This window comes from Plasmopara halstedii (genome assembly GCF_900000015.1).
Source record: "Plasmopara halstedii genome assembly, contig: Scaffold_3060, whole genome shotgun sequence".
NCBI lineage: Eukaryota > Oomycota > Peronosporomycetes > Peronosporales > Peronosporaceae > Plasmopara > Plasmopara halstedii.
The window spans coordinates 2,277,178-2,296,539 of NW_020189964.1; the positions used below are offsets into that span (position 1 = coordinate 2,277,178).

A 19,362-nucleotide genomic window follows, 5' to 3' on the forward strand; every position below is an offset into this window, starting at 1 on the left:
ATCCATGGCATCTTCCAATTGTCGTTGGACAACCATCTTTTCATCCCGCAACTTTCGGACATAGTCAAGCATCACGCGTTCTTCACCAAGCATCTGAGCTTCTTGTAAATCTTGTGCCATTGCATCAATTGTCTTCTTTAGTTGATTGACGAGAAGATCCTTCTCTTCCAGTTGCAATCGTAATTTACTATTCTGATCGCGAAGTAAAGTCTCTCGTTCTTCAGTATCTCCAACCGCGACTTTGCACGACACCCTTTCTTCATTTTCTGCCTTCTCGTTGACTTGAATCTCTTTTTGCATGAGAACTTCTGTCTTTTTCGAGCCATTCATTTGTTCCGATTCTCGCAAGAATACGTCTTTGACCTCTTGCATTGTAGCAAGTTCCAGCGCTGTTTTATCCTTACTAACCCCCTTATCACCTTTCAAAAACACATTTGCATGACTCAGTAATAGCATAGACGTGCATTCCACGTCATTAGCATGACATGCTAAATGTAAAGGAGTCGCTCCGTCCCCATTACGAGCATTTATAAGCTTCCTATGCTTCACATCTTTCCTTTCAAGTAGAAACCTCATGACATCTACTGCATGACATGACGCTGCCCAATGCAATAATGATCCTCCTGTTGCTGCATCTGTAACACCAATGTCAACACCGGCAAGTAGCAATTGGTTGACGCTCTTAACATCATTCGCAGCGACTTGTTGAATCAAAAACTGATGAAAAACAACAAGTAAATCTTCTGCCTTTAATTTTTGTGCCAAAGCATAAGCAGATCGATTATCTTCATCTTTGCCTTCAATCTTCTTGCTCTGATGCTCTGGAGGAAAGCCAGCAGCTAAAAGTACTCGAAGTGCATCTTTCTTGCCACTTGCTACAGCTACGTGCAGTGGAGATCGACCGGTTACGGGATCCACGACATCAGCTAATGATAAACGACCATGTCCGTGCTCTGTTAGTGCTTTAATTACGTCCGAACGACCGTACTCGGCTGCAAGGAAGAGGCCATCAACTGCCTCCTGCAGCTCCTCAGACATGATTATTTAACTCTACACATATTTTACCTCGTGACCACGTCATCTGCCGGTCTGAGCAATTTGATTCGTCGAAACAATTGAGCTGTTCAAGTGTTCAAGAGATAAATAGTACTTTTAAATACAAGAAGTAGTAGTTCCAGCACAAATAACAAAGTACTACGTTGTTGAATATAAATATATTTCTATCTATGTAAGTTACGAATCCCTTTCAAGAAAATGTCGCTTCTAAAATGGAAAACCATCAGCAAAATGCCAATCTTCATCACTACAAGCGTGATCTCATCCATCCTGCCTCCTCAATACGTTTTCAATCGATCGAAACGTACTTTTTACATCTCGCATTCCTTGGCTTCCACTGCTTTAATAAACTCGTCCAATTTATTAGTAGCAGCTAGAATTAATCCGTAAAATGGTGGAGACGGATCATTCGGATGGGACTTGAATTCCGGATGATATTGTGTAGCAAAGTAGAAAGGATGAATCTCACGATCCAGCTCAATCACTTGCATACGCTCACCCTTAATGTCTGTACCCACGAAGTTCAATCCTCGTTCTCGAAGAGTAGCCACAACCTCTGGATTCACCTCGTACCGATGACGATGACGTTCAAGAATCGGTTTATTCTTACCATAAAGATACGACACAAGCGACCGTTTTCTCGGGTCCTCACTTTCGTGTACAATCGTCTCGCGTTCTCCACAGCGCATGGTACCCCCCATGACGTCTGGATTGATTTCTGGCATGAAAATCACAACCTTATGGCCAGCATTAGCGTCAAATTCTTCGCTGTTCGCATCGTGCCAGCCAACAACATTGCGTGCGTACTCAATCACAGCAACTTGCATGCCGAGACACACACCAAGATACGGAATCCCGTTCTCACGAGCGTATTGAGCAGTCAATACCTTGCCATCCACACCACGATCACCAAATCCACCAGGTACGACAATTCCATCCACACTTCGCAACTTCGTCCATGCTTCTTGATGCGCTTGAACATTTTTCTCACGCATTTCGACTTCCAAATCACTGGCTTCAATCCACACAATCTCAAGATCCCGATCACACTTCATCGTCGCATGCTTTAAAGCCTTAATCACACTCAAGTACGAATCTTGTAAACCTGTATACTTACCCACAAGTGCGATTTTACAAATTTGTGTGAATGAATCAACACGATGAGCCATTGCTGACCAGGCCTTAAGATCTGGTTCCGAAAATCGATTCATGAGCTGAAGCTTCGACATGAGAATACTAGCCGCCCCTTGTTTCGATAAAAGCAAAGGCACATGATAAATATTGCTCACATCATGGACTGACAGTACGTGATTCGCTGGTACTTGACAAAACATGCCAATTTTCGCTTTCGTAGCCGATTCGAGTTCCGTGGTGCTTCGACAAATAATAACGTCTGGTGTCAAACCCGCGCTACGTAATTCTTTAATCGCATGTTGTGTCGGTTTTGTCTTTTGTTCTCCTACTGAACCAAGCACTGGTACAAGTGACACATGGACAAGACAAAAGTTTTCGGGACCAATTCGAAATTGAAATTGACGTAATGCTTCGAGAAAGACCATACTTTCAATATCACCAACAGTTCCACCGACTTCAATGAGACAAACGTCTGCTGCTTGGTCATTCAACGTACAAAAGTCACGATTTTTAGTACTTTCAACACCAATTGGAGCCACACGTTCGATCCAGTCTTGAATCGCATCTGTCACATGAGGGACCACTTGTACCGTCTTGCCAAGATAATCTCCACGACGTTCCTTCTCAAGCACATGTGTATAGATTTTACCCGTTGTAATATTGTGGTCTCGCGTGAGTGTAATCCCTAAGAATCGTTCGTAATTTCCAAGGTCGAGATCACCTTCACCACCGTCATTCAAGACAAAGACTTCTCCGTGTTCAAACGGAGACATAGTACCAGCGTCGCAATTCAGGTACGGATCAATCTTGATGGATGTTACACGTAGACCAACTGACTTGAGCACAACACCAATGCTACTAATTGTAATTCCCTTGCCTAGGCCGCTGACAGTACCACCTGTAACTGCGAGATACTTCATTGTAGATTACGAGGTTACACACGGCAAATGACCGAATGACATGGGATATACAGACTCGAATAGCTACGGGTTTGATGGGGTCAACCCGTTACAAAATTTATAAGTAATTGTATGAAAAATGGGTCACGCGACCCGATGGATAGAAACTGGTCAAAAATTGGTTGGATGCCTTGGCGCGCAGCAAAGATCGAGTCGGTGCTTTCAAATGATTGATTTAATGAGCTCATTACATTCATTGAAGATCTTTTAATGAGGCTTATGTATTAAAGTTTGAAATGTAGATAAAACTTCGCTACTGGCATGGCTATTGATTATCATGTCATTGAGGACTTCTCAATTGCTAGTTCCTTGGAAAAGAAATGAGATAAGATAGATGCATGCATCCGTTGTTGATAATGCTACACATCAATGTCCTAGTAGTTGGCTAAAAGATCAGATATTCCTAGACGAGTCTTGAAACGACGCTATTTGAAACGACCCGTTGGAAACGGCAGAAATCGTGCACGTACTTTGCATTATTGTAATGGTAAATGAAGCTGACGAAAGCACAGCAAGTGCCTCACTGGCCCGACTGCGATTGTTTCTATCATCTCATGCTCCAAATGGGCAAGAAAAGGCTCAAATTGCGACTCAAGACTGTTTATCGAATCTTAGTAATGATGACGAAAGCAATATCGCTCTAGAGACTGACGCTATGATACAAGAAGACGAAGAAGAAGACACTCGAACGTCTACGATTCGTGCTGTTGGCGCAGTGGCAAGTATTGCACCTTTAAGTCAATCATCAAAAGAGTTTGAACGTGTCAAATATTTATTACAATGTTCATTACCTGGATATCGTGTCCATGAAAATGTAGTGATTTCGGATTTGCAGAATCCGTCACTTGTAGCACAATACGAGCAACATACTGCGGGGCTTTTAGAACTTGATTCGTGGGTGGCCGTCAATGATCTTGGAAAAGATTTAGCAGATGTTCATAGTTATGGATTCACATCGTACGACGCAACGGATACGAATATGAAGTTTACAACCGGAAATTTGCAGTTCAGTGCACCTCTTGACCAATCACGGGACGCAAAAAATCATCCTTCTAGCACTCGACAATTAGTGCTTTGCAAAATTGCAGTTGGCCGATCACTTGCAATTAATGATGAAAAAGAAGCAAAAGCTCGACTTCCAATTGGGTATCATAGTTACTATTTGCATCAAGATGCAAGTGGTACACAAGATCAATACAGTCACCGTGGGTACTATCATGAGTACATCTTGACCAACACTATGCAAATTTTGCCCCAATATCTTGTTCGTTTTACCTATTCCGCCGCAAATTATGGAATTGCAATTGCATCTTGTGCCCTATGTGAACAACACCCTGCAGTTGTCACTTGCCGAAATTGTGAAGCACAAATTTGTGCACAATGTGACCACGAGGTACACTCGGCCAACAAATTAGTACGCCGGCACAAACGCACGCCAGTGAAAAGTCAAGCCAGAAATCTTGGAAGCGAAAATATCAGACGTGACCGACGTCGTAGTTCCAATCCATCAATGGAATATTGTCTCGACAATATTGCCGATTTGAAGGAAACGGAAGAGATCATAAATGCAATTATTGCTAAGCAAATGGATAGCAATGTATTGGCACAGGATGTGCAACACCCAACTTGTCGAAGTCATAGCAACAAATTAGTCGAATTCTTTTGTCCAGTTTGTCAAGTGGCAGTGTGTGTTAGTTGCAAAATGATTGGAGATCATTCGATTGGTGAAAAAGGGTCCCACCGATTACTAACTGTTGCCGATGCATACGAAAGTTGCATTCGCGAGTCGTTGCGTCCTGATCCGTTGATAATGTCACGCAAATCGGCAATTGGAAAAAAGCTGCAACTTCTGAGTGGCATTCAGCAAAGTGTCCAAAGCAACAAAACGCAAGTTGCAAATGCTATCAATGAACTATGTGCACGAGTGTTGCAGGAATTGAACGAGGCAAGTGCCACAAAGATGCGTATCTTGTCAGGTGAAATGCTCGAGCTGGAACGTCAATCACAGCAAATTGATTGGGTCGAGGAAAGTCTTCAGGACCATCGCACAATTTTGTCAGCCGTCGAGTTTCTCTCTGCGTGGAATGAACACAAAAAGTTGCGAGCGCAACAACGCGAATGTCCCAATGTTGCACACAATAATCATGCAGATCAAGTGCAAGCTAATTTGCACCTTGCAGGAAACTTGCACATTATTGTGGCAGATCAAGTACCCGAACATTTAATGTCAATAGATGAAAAGGATCCAATTTTCCAAAATACTTCAGCAAATACCAGCAACCAAAATTGCAATAGTGACACAAATAGTCAACCAGAAATTAAAGCTGCTGCCATTCTCGCTCAGCATCGACGTTCAGGTGATAATGTTCGCACCCAATTGCTTAATATGAAGCCCACACTGCCACACAAACTTTATGCTCATCGATCACGACGAGTCGTGTCTCCAAAGTGTCAGCAAGTTCTGGATGAGATCCGCCAAAGTATCTTGGTTCAAACTAGCGCTAGAAAGTCTGCTCTGTCACCTTGTAGTCCCATTTCGTCTCCACTCAAGCCTCGAGTTGCGGATATGACTTCGACATTTCGAGCATTTTCAGTCCATTCGAGCATGAAAAAGACGCCGGATAATGAAACACGCCAACGTCGCACTAGTGTATGGTCGACGCTCCTTCGCCAAGAAATGGGGCTACCAAATTAGCACACAAACTTAAAATAGTTGCTCTACCCATTTGGTTTTCATTTGGGTCTTTTTCTGGGTACTTGAGGACGTTTCACATAAGTGCCACGTGCCACAGACGCTCTCATCCGCTTCCGTCCTCTCTACCTCACACCACTTACCTCGACAAAGTTTCAGGACGTCACAACATTCTCTTCTTCTCTTAACGCTTAATGAAGCGCCTGCTTGACGGAGTGCCAGCTTTTGGAGCGGTCGTTTTAATGAGTTTAACACTAGAGCCCATGTCTGGTATGGTAATGCAACTGCACCGGATACCGAGACATGACCATCATTCAGAGCGGTACTTGAGACGCCTTAACATTGAGGAGGAAGCACCAGAAGTGGTGCCACTACACCTTGGACTGGGGTATGCAATGATTTTACCTTATTGTTGCCATCTTTTGCGTCATATTGACTAATAATCTCAATATTATTGCTACAGGACACATTATACGTGGGTATACGCTGGTACTCCACCTCAAAGGGCGTCTGTTATTGTTGATACTGGAAGTGCATTGATGGCATTCCCGTGCTCGGGCTGTGATGGATGTGGTAACCATACAGACCAGCCATTTGATACTGTGAATTCATCCACACTAGTCCACGTGACTTGTGAACACGAAACCATCTTTCGATGTAGTGAATGCAAGTTACAGTCGGATACATGCAAATTTTCGCAATCGTATTTAGAAGGAAGTACATGGAAAGCTACGGTGGTTGAGGATATTGTGTATCTAGGTGGCGATTCGAGTTTCCATGATGTTTCGATGCGCAATCATTATGGAACACATTTTCAATTTGGGTGCCAAAATGCCGAAACAGGATTGTTTGTCACTCAAGTTGCAGATGGAATTATGGGTCTCTCAAATGCCGACAACCATATTGTGGCGAAATTACACCGGGAGAATAAAATTCCAAATAACCTATTTTCACTATGTTTTACCGAAAATGGTGGTTCCATGGCCATTGGGGAGCCATTTAAATCAGCACATCGTGGTTCTATTGACTATGTTAAGTTGCTGGCTGATCGGTCAACTACGTAAGTAAAAGTGGATTTCTATACACATCTGAATCTGAGTCTAACATTGACACTTAATGTGTAGCCATTTCTATAATGTCAATATGAAAGATATTCGTATTAATAATGTCTCGATTCAAGCGAAAGAAGAAGCGTATACACGTGGTCACTACATTATCGACAGTGGCACAACAGACTCGTATCTTCCACTGACATTAAAGAATGAATTTCTTAAAGTATTTCAAGAAGTTTCCGGTCGTGAGTATCAATCGGGTGACAAATGTAAGAGTTTTACCATCACTGACTTAGCTTCTCTACCAACGATTCAATTGGTAATGGAAGCGTATGGTGATGACAAGACGGACGTGATTCTTAATGTACCACCTGAACAATATCTTTTTGCCACTAATGGTGCGTATTGTGGAAATTTATATCTTTCCGAAAACTCAGGTGGGGTCATTGGTGCTAATCTTATGATGGGTCGAGACGTCATTTTTGATCTTGGAAATCAGCGCGTGGGTTTTGTTGATGCTGATTGTGCATTTGATGGAGTGAATAGTACAACACCTCCATTAATTCACAAGAGTATTAATGTAAATGCAATGAATCGACCGACGGCAGTGAATCAGACAAACGTGTCTTCTCATAGTCCTACACCTTCTAGCGAAACAAAACCATCAGCAGTTTTAAACGTGTCGACACCTCAGTCAGCTTCGACATCTTTAAAAATTGAGCCTCCAGGTACAGTCGAGCCAAGTGTTGACTTGAATGTAACAGTGCAATCAAATACAAAAGAAACGGCCGCAATCACGGAATCAACAAGCGATTCGTCATCTATGGAGTCTGAAGCCTATGATTCGTCGTCTTCCGATTCAGAAGCGTTTGAAACGTCATCTTTAGATTCGGAAGCTGATACGGTCACCACCTCCGACATGCATCAAACCATTCAACCTTCATCTTTAGATTCGGAAGCTGATACGGTCACCACCTCTGACATAAATCAAACCATTCAACCGTTATCAAATGATAGACCAGAAGATTCTGAGGCGTCATCTTCGTCTGCTATAGACCACACAGCAAATACCAAATCGTCTGGTACTCATCCATTAGTGCTTACGATTGTCGGCGCTGTTTTGGTCGTTGGATTTCTCGTAATGATGTTTATTTCAGTAAGTCGACGAAGACAAAAGGATGGCAAAGAGCAACTTTGGAGTCGTGTCAAAGGTGATGAAGCGGATGAAGATGATGATGATGAGGAAGAGTTTGGACTTGTTCGAAACGAAAAACAGACAAATTTTCACAAACATCAACGATTACAACAGGAAGAAAAGGATCATAGCGACAGCAGTAGCAACGATGACGAAGACGAAGTGTTTGATCGAAATGTTTTACACGAAGAGTCCAAGACGGAACAGTCGACGTTAGATCGACTTTAGATTTAATTAAACACTTGATTTCGACAATAAAAATCCATTTTTTTCTGGAACCGTTAAAGTTTATATAAACCGTTTTGAATTTTACTATTCCTGACAAGTCGAAAAAAAGACGGAATTATGACGTTGCGAACGTCTCAATGCGTAGCGTCTAACGTAAAGTGGAAAGCGCTTTTGACACTTTTAACTGCAGGAATATGTCGAGAACGATTTGCTTTTGTAAATGGCGGCGATCTAATGGTAAAAATTCCATTTTTTCAGCAGCAAGAGAAGACAACAAGAACTCACTCGGTTCGATTGGCACATCAACAAGTTCGAGCTCATAGACGCGCAGAAACAGAAGCTACAAGTGGAAATGAAAATATTCCACTTGGATTATTAGCTTTAAGTGAGTCACAATTGGGTGTAGGTCTCGGGTGCGTGATGTAGGATGAATACAACTGGACTTTACAGGGTTTTATAACCTTGAGCATGTATCTCTTGTGCTGTAGTACACATTATGCTGAAATTTATCTTGGAATTCCACCACAACGAGCGTCTGTGATTCTTGATACTGGAAGTCACTATACAGCTTTACCATGTAGTTCGTGTCATGAATGTGGAACCCATACAGATGGGTTATTTAATGTATCGAGATCAACTACTGCAAAATATATCAAATGTCATGAATATCAAACATGTCGATCGTGTGAGAATGATCGGTGTATTATTTCTCAGGTATTTCTTGTCAGATTTTTTAACGTTTTTAAGTTCATATGATTGATCTGAACAAGTTCTGAATAGAGTTATGTAGAAGGAAGTATGTGGCAAGCGGAAATGGTTGAGGAACTTGTGTGGGTAGGTGGATACTCGAGCTCAAATGATGCAATGGAAGGACTTTTGAAAACTTTTGGATTTTTGTATCCTTTGGGTTGTCAAACGAAAGAGACGGGACTTTTCATTACTCAAAAGGAGAATGGGATCATGGGATTAGGACGCCATCCTTCAAGCATTTTGACTTATATGGTCAAAGCAGGACGTGTCTCTCGTAATCTCTTTACACTTTGTTTTACTTTAGATGGTGGTGAACTTGTGTTTGGAGGTGTGGATTATAGTCATCATATCTCTGATGTGGGTTATACTCCATTGCTTCACGACAAATCATATTATTATCCAGTTTATGTCAAAGATATTCGAATAGACGGTAGATCAATTGGTATTGATACTGCCACGCTCAATTCGGGAAGTGGAGTGATTGTTGATAGCGGTACAACCGATACGTTTTTTGATGCAAATGGAAATCGGAGATTTATCAAAGCATTTGAAATTATAGCAGGACGTGAATATAGTAACAAAGACATGAAACTCAGTCTTGATGAACTCGCAGCACTTCCAGTGATATCAATCATATTGTCTGGAATGCAAGGAGATGGAACGGATGACGTCCAACTGGATGTTCCTGCTGCAAGATATCTTACTCCTTCTAATAAAAAAGGAAGTTATTATGGCAATATTCACTTTTCAGAACGTAGTGGGGGAGGTGAGATGACAATTTAATTGTCTTATTGATTACAGCTTGTTGATATTTATTGACAGTGATAGGTGCAAGCGTAATGGTTGGTTTTGATGTCATTTTTGACACGGACAAGAAGCGAATTGGATTTGCTGAATCGAATTGCGGTGAGTTTGTTTTCGAGTTTATCGATCGTTGTAAGACTTTGACATTTGTGATACTCAGGTAAAATCTCTGCAAACTTGAGCTCTACAACGATACCATTAGTTTTAAACACGACAAATCAAAGTGTCGTGCCAACTGGATTGAATGTTTCTCAACAACCTTCTTTCGATGAAATTTCATCCACAGGTTCAAGCGATGACACTATAAACGATGTAAATTCGACCATATCAATCAATGCGCTGGACGATATTGATGTTTCTAATGGCACTGCTGCCTCAACCCATGGCTCTACAACTAGCCTCAAAGTTGGAGCGTTTCTAGTTGAAATTCTAGTGATTTCGTTGGTCGGAATGGCGCTTGCTGTACTCGTCTGGACAAAATGGCGTACGCGATCGTGGTCTCGTATTCCAAATGCGACAACGACATTGCGATCGCATGTAGAGACGCAATTGGATGATGACGACACAAAAAGTCTCTTGCCACTCGAACATCCGCTATCTCCTCGGTCTCGAGCATCTAGGAAAGCAATCCCGACAACATTTACAATTGACTTTCTCGAATCTAAAGATACATGCGAGTATTTAGAAGGACAAAAGGATATTGGTACTTTAAAGTGCCAAGAAACACTCAACCTGACTTAAGTTTTTGGTCTTTCGAAACCTAAATTTTTGTTTCAATCCAAATTTTACGATAAGATTCCATTAGTTTTTCAGGAGAGGTGCACGTTTGCTCAAATGTTTCTTTGCTTAGTCGCTTGTGTTGGATTGTCGGCCCATCGGCTCTGTTTTCAACCGCAATGTGCCGTCTTGAGCGGTTTTTGCACCTTATCGTGCTACTCATGTCGTGCACAAGATATTTGAATGGATTACTGATACACAGACGCATGAAGAAATAATGTCATCAACAACTTCACTCGCTGCTTCCTGGCTTATTTAAAGAAAATTGGCAGCTAATCAGATATGTGCAGTTCGACCGTTTCAAACTTGCTAACGAAAAGATGCCAAGAATACCTTGCAGATAGATCGGAGTGTCTATAATGCAGAGGTCGTCTTCTCGTTGGTTCAAGTACGAAAGTCTTGGATCGTAAAGGCAGTTTTTACTTGGGCTGAAACTGGTAGAAAGCCAGCCCAAAAACGGGATATTGACAGTAAGATAGCATCCCACGATCTTAAATACTATGCTCTACTCAAGCAATGGATCCAATTTATTAAGTATGTGCTAGATTGATCTACAAGCAAATAAGTGATTTACTCGACAACGCAGCAAAACGTCGCTATTGCAACTGCAGTGGTCAGCATATCCGCTGTATCAAAACACTATTAGCAAATTCATTTGAAATTTAAAAAAAGGATAGCCATGGAACGTCCGGACAAGGACGACGGCTGGCAGCGTATGTATTATTGCAATGCTTAGCACATGTAGAAATTTGGAATGCAAAGCGAAATCAATCTGACAAAAGCGAGCTAGAATTGACATGTGTCTATGTCACGGATTCTTGCAGTATCGAATTTTCATTTTATACTGCAGAAAACGATTATTAAACAATTTAGTCGTTGAGGACGTCAGTGAGGTGTCTTACAGCAGAATCATGTGACTATCCATATGTTCAAATCTCGTCGCTGAGATCGTCCAGTATATTCCCACTACCCTTTTCATAATGCGACAGAACTCTTTTTTGTTAGTCAGTCCGTCTCCATCGCGTCAATCATCTCATGCATTTTTTCATTCGTCAAAATTTCGCCTAATTCGGTACACACCTCAACGTCAAAAACTTAAATGATCTGCATTACTTTTTCACGTGAGCTTCATATAGTCGAAAGTTACACTTGACTACAATAAAGAACACCATCATTCGTTTCAACAGACAAAAAGCATAGAGAATTTACCATCTAAAGGTCATTTGTTATCGTCAACCTTTTCAACTAATAAGGATCAATTTTCTTGACTTACTGTACTGTTAGTTAAGAAAATTTCAATGTTATTTTTCTATTCAACCTGGATATATATTCTAGTATGGGATCAGAACGAAGATTTTTTACTCACTTTCTCTCGCTCTCTTTAAAGGCAGCATTCAGACCAGAATGACATCAACTGTTTTTCCAGCACAATCTCTAAAGAATCTTGAAGCACAAAAAGTCGCAGATTCACATGGTCTTCGCCTGAGGTCATCATTTCTATCCCTACTCCATTGCCTCCAACTAAGCTGAGCATGAAGCTTTCTGTAACTTTCCCGTTTGTTGCTGTTACCGTCACGTCATCTTGTGCTACTGCCTCTGTGATCGATGATCACCACGAAAATGCTCTCGTTTTTATCGCAATACATTACCGTGTACTGACGCACTATGCAATGATGACTACGCTCCTGTGTGCGGTTTCGACAACAAAACTTACCAGAACGCGTGCATCTTTCAGGCGACTAACTGCCGATCTAATGTCACGATGGCTTATTTAGGGCCTTGTCGTGATAGAATTGTGGATAAACAGCAGGTACACTTGTCAGCATCGGCTATTTCCTCAAACGAGAAAACGCCTTTGAATCGCGTCCATACTCATTCAGCTAACGAAGAACGAAGTCTTTCGATTCATCCAGAATCGGCTATCCATGAATCCTCCGAAATGGACAGATTGAAGAAATTGATTAAGTTAAATTATAATGTAGAGCAACTACAGATTGCACACGTAGATTCCGTAGACTACCTCAAGGCGTTGGATAAATTGTCGAACACCTGGTATCGGACTTTGACAAGACGTTTCAACTCGTTGTTGAAGAGATTGAAGACACGATCACCTAACACTGTGGATAAATCAGCGAACGAGCGGACGGGAGACACTCAAAAAATACTGAAGCGGCTTCCACCGTCAAAAAGGGCATAGAACGCAGCCTTAAACATTGTATGACAGCATCAACCGTAGTTGCATTTGGCGACAACGAGGTAATGGAAAACTGTGCGGTGACGCCACGATCGTGACTGCGGAACTAGCGCAAAAAGCTGGAGTAGAGCGCTGTGTGTCTGTCTCGAATTCTCGCGTGGTCTCATGGTTTTCGTCTTGGCTACTTTGACAACTTGGCTAGTAAATCAGAAATGCATGCACACTACTTCCGAATGCTGTAGCACTCCACGCTGATTCAGACGTTAGACTGCTTTCATCGTCATACACAGCCAACGAAATATTCGCTTCTAAATTAAAAATCCGACGCATTTGTCGGCTTAGAACTTTGCGCACTATTAGCATCATCGGTTTTTACCGCGACGCTGGCCTTTACGTTCATAGTACTTGAATAGACTTCCACTTCAAAGTGACGGTGCACGTCAAGTATCGAGCCGAGAAAGTCCGTAATAGGCACCTCATTTAGAGCGCGGCCCAAAATGTCGGCTCGATATTCAGGCATCGAGTAAAGCATCTTTGGGTCATAAAAGCTTCAAAGGTCTCGAAGGGTTTCGTTACGGATAGAGCTAAGTGTCGAAAATGTCAAACGATCAATAACGGAAAGACCTAACTGTAATTTTAAACCGTGAAGACAGTAACAAATGCAAGTTGACAACAGCATTTTTTACCTCGAAATTGGAGTGGTGGGCATATGAGTTTTCACCCGTGTTTGCATTGCCGATCGTTACCACCTTTCGGGGATTTGATCGCATTGGACAGCGATTCTGTCGACCATGAAAAAGTACATTGTGGCCGCGCATGCTCGCCAGGCAACTAGTTTAAATGACCACCGACCCTACCAGACATATACACCAGACATAAATAACTGTCAGTTGTACTCACGTGAGCAAAAGGAATTGTAATGCCGGTCATATAAAACTTTCTCTCAAAAATGTCATTTTTTTGATGATCTATCTGAAAAAAGTGTTTAAGTTGTAGTTTAATCTACAAACAGCTTGTAATTAGACCATACAGAAAAAAAGTCAAAAAGAAAGCAAGAAGTTCAGTGATCGCTAATTTTATGCTCTAGGTTGCGATAATCGGGAAACCTCCATGACTAGGTGTCTTGTTAGCTCTGCTATTCCTCGAGTAGATAGATAATTTGAGGAACGTTTCATTTCAGATTATTATCTTGCATTGTAATTTTTCATTTCTGATTATGATCTTGCATAGTAAAGCTGTATTAGGCGCTGGCAGTCACACTAGTCGTAAGCTTCAATAATTATACCCCAGTATCCAAACATCATCTAGAACAGTCTTATTAAGACTGTTCTAGATGATGTTTGATCGCGAGTTGGTTTTATTGTTTAACCATCGTTCCTTGAAAAATACGACGCAATTACTCAGATTCTGGTCCTGGCATTAGTTTATCCCGAGCGGAGGGCGAAGTGAGAGATCGAGTGGTCGGAAGCGGTTATTGCTCGCCTCGGAGATCTGGAATGGGCTGCTCTTCGCCATTACATGAAGGTACATCTATCTATGTATTTTCTGTATGCAATGTTGATTTTCAAAAATGAAGATTACAGTATGATGTTCCCAAATGCATATGTGGCACCTTATATGAAGTCGTAATCATTCTGTGTGATGCAGAATGTTTGTTCCTACTTGGGGATATGTACTGGTATCGAGATCGATGTGTCTTTGTCTCTTAAAATGGGTGGCCCATTCTAGTAGATAATTTTCACGAAAGGGAGTGGCGTATGCCAGTCTATTCAACTGGATACTTTTCACGAAAGTTAAAGTTCAAGATCCGTACACCTCATATCTTGTATAAGTTGAAGCGGAGACTCAACCTCAGTAAACCCCTAATTTATAAATTGAGAGCCTAAGTTTTTTTACTAGAACATCTAGGTGTCTTTGGGGCCTTTTGCGCAACTAAGAACCATAGTTCATTGTATTTGAGTTGTAAATTTATATTTAAGATGTTAAGTCGTTCATTTTCCTTCCAAGTCGGAACTGTCCTTCTCCTTCCACGTCGAAATTCGCTTCTTCGTCACACAAGCTTGTGTGTTGTTTTAGAGGAACTGTTTTTTGAAAGCGCTTTCTTATACCCAGAAGCAAGTCGAGCGGTCTTTTCAGCGACACTCGATTTTGGTTTGATGGTGCGGTTGTTGAGCACGTTGCGCATTACGGTCCAAGCAATACTCCTGTCTTTGTCAGAGTGAGTTGGGGTACCACTCTGTCCATCAGTACCGCAAACCAAGGTGTTAACAAAGTAGTTGTTACCTCATTTGTCTTTACTTGATTGGATGGCACTCTAGCGGATGCGAGAAGTCACCGGAAAAGCTGCTGTAGTCAGTATACTGCAAATGACAGAAAGAACGCGGCCGTCAGTACATATATCATGAGATAATAGAATTATGAAAGCAGGTCACAACCCCTATTTCTTTGTGCTGAACGATGCCTCTGAAACTGAACGTATCTCTGAACCGTGATCGGGAGAACGAGCCTCTCCTACGAGTCGGATGCAGCAATCAGTACAATACAACTGCGAGACCCCTTACAGCGAGTGTGGTTCGCGATGTCCAACTTTGTGAGTCGTGCAAAACTCTGGGCGGATGGTAAGCGTTAGCCGATCTAAACTACTTTTCCAGCTACATACAGTGAAAGTAGGCGTTTATACCACAGCAGAGTGAGTTTCGTGCCCGTGTCGAGTTTTTGAAGCTTCGTCAAGGTCGTTACGGCCTACACTCGTGCTCGGTACTTGGTATCGAGCATTGTCGACGAGCCAAACGTTCACGGTGAATCTAAATGAGGTCTAATTCGGAATCAACTCTCCATTAGATCCCAAGAAGCTTAACTATGTATCAATCGTACGATACAAGAAGAATTCAGCATCAAGCAAGTCAAGTTCAATGGCTTCGTACCAAGGCAAACGGTCTGTCGACGATGGTACAGTGCCAATAGACATTTCGTACATTTCCACCCCTGGAAATGAGCGTCCTCGCAACGATAGATTCCGTTGCGGGAAGACGGATCGTATTGCTCAGAACTGCAGAATTTCCAATCGACATTAGACACAGGGTGCTCGTTCGGATAACCACGGATGCTGTAAAGGTCGACAACACAAGGTTAATAAAACAGGAACGATTGGTAGGGGTGGGGCTCCCTTCATGACCCGAAAATAGTACTGTAGATGCTGTGGAAACACAGCACTGACCCCAGCATGCATAATGCACATGCAGGTTTCACTATGGGTGATGGAAGTGTCAGACAAAGTGCGACTTTGGCTGTCTTTGGAGATGGTTCAAAGAAACTTCTACGAACTGTGAGTGACACTGATGCGCCATAAAAACTTGGATCGAGCGCAAGTTACGAGTGTTAGCCTACCCACTGTGAAAGAAGAAATGATCATTCGTTAAGCGAATGAATCTACACTAAAGATGTCAAAGCAAGTCATTCGCTTGGCAATGACGTTTGAGGATTTCCGAGACAAAGACGAGTTGATCCCAATCAACCTCAGTGATAGAGTGATAAGTAATTACCATCCTTGGTGTGCCATGGTTGAAGCGTTATTAGCTTAGCATTGACTGGATGAATATGAAGATCGTCGTCAACACAACGTGCAGCGCTGAATCGAGCGGCATGACGACGAACGAAACGGTATAGGCGTATGCATCTGCTGCTGAATAAGTCACACATGTCCCAAGTAATTTTATGGTATGCGATGATTTCCATGTTCACAGGACAAGCCAAAGAAGACAAAAAAACCGACACCAACTGGAAGCGGATCAGTCAGGCGCCAGATAAGACTGTCTTCTTTTCCATCGAAATGGAAGTCATGATCGAGGCCACCATGAAGAGTTCTCCGTCAAGTATTATGCGTGCTCCTGATCTAGGTACAAATGAATTAACAAAAGAAGTGTACCTTGACAATTCAAGCGAGCATTGTGGCATACAACGAAGAAGGGAACATTGATGCTATACGTCACATGACGGTAGGAAATTCTCCAAATTCACTTAAAGAATTGTATTCCTTGCCGCTGATGAGTAAGAAGACGCTAAAGCGTAGCCTGGCAGTAGACAGAATTTCGCAAATATGTGTGATCGTCGAAGAAGGTATCGACGATGACATCAGTACTGCGGAAGCATTTAAAATTAAACGGAAAAGTTTGATGAGCAGTCGTGGGACGCTCTTAGGACAAAGCCTGTATATGGACTTGTCAAGAAACATGCTGATATCTTGCCAGACAAACGAATTGCCATGGTTTGTCATTAAATTGACATACTTCTTGGTACGAAGTATTGTATCACACGGTAGTGGTTATTATCAAATGAACAAGTCATTGCAATCAACGAGTTCTTTGCGCAGCGACAGAAAGCCGGTTATGTGCGTGAGAGCAAGTCTATACATCGTAGTCTACCCATTTTTGTGCAGAAATCCACAGGTGGCTAGCGCATTGTTCACGCTTTTGAAAAATTGATCGATGTGACAATACCTGCCGAGTTAGCGGTATCACGAAAGGATATGGTCCTTGATGGAATGGCCGGCAGTACTGTTTTCAGTGCGATCGATTTGATAGATGGTTGTTATCTGATACGAATGTCTGAAAATATTGAGCCACTAACTGCAGTCAGTACCCCCAATGGTATGTGGGAAAGGTTAGTGATGTCATAAGGTTTGAAGAACGCCCCCCGCGATTTTCAACATAATGGTCACGAATCTTGTTCGTCCAATGAGAAAGTTTGCACCGAGTTACTATGACGATGTATTCGTTCATAGTAAGAAAACGGATGAGAAGTCTGATGTCAATGTTCATCTTGATCATCATCGTCAAGTCTTCCAAAATATGAAAGAGAACAATTTCTATTCTAACCTCAAAAGTTTATTTTCTATGCACTTGAGATCTCCGTTCTCGGTTGCTTTGTGGGCAAAAATGGCGTTCGTTTAGATCCGAAGAAAGTCGAAGCTATCAATGACTGGCCCGTGCCAAACAATGTGTAATAACAATAGTTGGGCCCACTGTTTGAATACATGCACAATTATGCAGCGTTGATACAACCCCAAACGATTTATTTCAGGGAAAACGTTGAGCAGGAATGATCAACAGAATACCAGGCGGTATTTGCCGAAGTGATGAAGATTTTATGAGAAGCTCTTGAGTTAAATCATGACTCACCAAAGGTCCATAAAAAAGCGGTGCGTGTTCCTTTACTTTTTGAGCTTCCACACCATCGCCCGCAAATGCGACTGTCTCATGCGCCGTTGAAGCATAGTTCATTAATACAGAAACGTAGAGATTTTCCACCCCTACCCCGCGAAAGGCTTGAAGCTCAGCAACGCGGCCTCATGGTTGAGGCTAATGTTATCCCAAGTGATGTCTTTATAAGGCGTTTTGGAAGGGGGTCACCAAGCAATTTAGCTTGCGAAATTTCCGAGGCGAGCAAAAACCACTTCCGGCCACTAGATCGCTAACTTCACTTTTCCTCAGGAATAAGCTAATGATAGAAGCAAATCTGAGTAAGTGTGTCTTATTGTCAAGGAACGATGGCTAAACAATTTAACACCCTCGCGATCAAACATCATTTAGAACAGTCTTATTCAGACTCGGTTCTTGAATTGACAATCAGTGCTACCAACTTCAGGAGGTTGCCTTGCACCTCTCACTAAAGTGGCTTACACCAAAAACTGCTTGAACGAACACGCAGAAGATGGCTTTGATTACTTCATTTGGAAGCAAAATCGAGAGCCTGCGCAGTAAATTGGCTATTCAATTTCCTGAGTGGGGTATGTTTAGAATCTGGTTCAATTTCATTTTTTTGCGTTGCACCAAGTAATTTGTGCTGTATTTAATATGAACATATTTACTACAACTTTATGTACCACATATAGTGAGTTGAGAAGCTCACGAGCTCCTTCTTTACAATGTTGAGCCACCCAAATCTAAAACAGTATTTAGTTGTTGGACAATGGTTTAACTTGTCTGTACTCTGCAACGGCACCTGTACTGTAATCTTGTGTGTCTACAGCGTACATACACATTTGATATAATACAATAATGCACAATCTTCTGGTATTATATACTATTATTATTGAAGCTTACGACTACGTGACTGCTAGCACCACATACAGTTTTACTATGCAATATGATAATCTGAAATGAAACGATCATAAAATTATCTATCTACTCGAGAAATAGCAGAGCTAGCTAGACACCTAGTCATGGTAGAGAATTTTGGTTTCCCGATTACTCTCAACCTAGAGCATAAAATTAGCGATCACTGGGCTTCTTGCTTTCTTTTTGACTTTTGTTCTGTAAGCATGGCCTAATTACAAGCTGTTCGTGCCGTTTAAACGCTTTTTTCCAGATAGATCATCAAAAAAGTTGAATACAGCTACATTTTTGGGAGAAAGTTTTATATGACCGGCATTGCAATCCCTTTTGCTCACGTGAGTACAATTGACAGTTATTATGTCTGGTGTATGTGTCTGGTAGGGTCAGCGGTCATTTGAACTAATTGCT

The 19,362-nt window shown here is 41.9% G+C and overlaps 7 protein-coding genes across 7 annotated transcripts in view; 3 read left to right on the forward strand and 4 right to left on the reverse strand.

Moving 5' to 3' along the window:
- PHALS_06970 (Ankyrin) overlaps positions 1-1,038 on the reverse strand; it is a gene marked incomplete at both ends in the record, with an annotated part of 1,062 nt that extends 24 nt beyond the window's left edge. The window contains one exon of the mRNA XM_024720356.1: positions 1-1,038. This exon is cut by the window's left edge and continues 24 nt beyond it. Within this exon, the coding sequence (XP_024585563.1) occupies positions 1-1,038 (1,038 nt within the window).
- A 329-nt stretch (positions 1,039-1,367) lies between these two features.
- On the reverse strand, positions 1,368-3,110 carry PHALS_06971 (ctp synthase; the record flags this gene model as incomplete). Its single annotated transcript, XM_024720358.1, has 1 exon — positions 1,368-3,110. The coding sequence occupies one exon, from the start codon at positions 3,108-3,110 to the stop codon at positions 1,368-1,370; it is 1,743 nt and encodes a 580-aa protein (XP_024585564.1).
- Positions 3,111-3,633: 523 nt separating this feature from the next.
- PHALS_06972 (Predicted E3 ubiquitin ligase) lies at positions 3,634-5,844 on the forward strand (the record flags this gene model as incomplete). The annotated part of the gene is made up of 2 exons (XM_024720359.1): positions 3,634-3,763; positions 3,866-5,844. 2 exons carry the CDS (start codon positions 3,634-3,636, stop codon positions 5,842-5,844), a joined length of 2,109 nt encoding a protein of 702 aa, XP_024585565.1.
- Positions 5,845-6,035: 191 nt separating this feature from the next.
- On the forward strand, positions 6,036-8,316 carry PHALS_06973 (Aspartyl protease; the record flags this gene model as incomplete). The annotated part of the gene is made up of 4 exons (XM_024720360.1): positions 6,036-6,229; positions 6,305-6,901; positions 6,966-8,097; positions 8,170-8,316. 4 exons carry the CDS (start codon positions 6,036-6,038, stop codon positions 8,314-8,316), a joined length of 2,070 nt encoding a protein of 689 aa, XP_024585566.1.
- A 117-nt stretch (positions 8,317-8,433) lies between these two features.
- Positions 8,434-10,611, forward strand: PHALS_06974 (Aspartyl protease; the record flags this gene model as incomplete). Its single annotated transcript, XM_024720361.1, has 5 exons — positions 8,434-8,729; positions 8,805-9,030; positions 9,097-9,832; positions 9,889-9,972; positions 10,031-10,611. 5 exons carry the CDS (start codon positions 8,434-8,436, stop codon positions 10,609-10,611), a joined length of 1,923 nt encoding a protein of 640 aa, XP_024585567.1.
- A 2-nt stretch (positions 10,612-10,613) lies between these two features.
- On the reverse strand, positions 10,614-11,073 carry PHALS_15201 (uncharacterized protein). The gene has a single exon (XM_024720362.2). It carries the CDS (start codon positions 10,853-10,855, stop codon positions 10,631-10,633), a length of 225 nt encoding a protein of 74 aa, XP_024585568.1. The 5' UTR covers positions 10,856-11,073; the 3' UTR covers positions 10,614-10,630.
- A 1,034-nt stretch (positions 11,074-12,107) lies between these two features.
- On the reverse strand, positions 12,108-13,782 carry PHALS_15202 (hypothetical protein, variant). The gene has a single exon (XM_036407244.1). The coding sequence runs from the start codon at positions 13,371-13,373 to the stop codon at positions 13,155-13,157; it is 219 nt and encodes a 72-aa protein (XP_036263486.1). The 5' UTR covers positions 13,374-13,782; the 3' UTR covers positions 12,108-13,154.
- Between the last annotated feature and the right edge of the window lie 5,580 nt (positions 13,783-19,362).

What these genes read in the sequence shown, in the direction of transcription:
- PHALS_15201 (XM_024720362.2), bottom strand. Translation starts at nt 10,855, where the DNA reads ATGCGTCTGTGTATCAGTAATCCATTCAAATATCTTGTGCACGACATG.
- PHALS_15202 (XM_036407244.1), bottom strand. Translation starts at nt 13,373, where the DNA reads ATGCTTTACTCGATGCCTGAATATCGAGCCGACATTTTGGGCCGCGCT.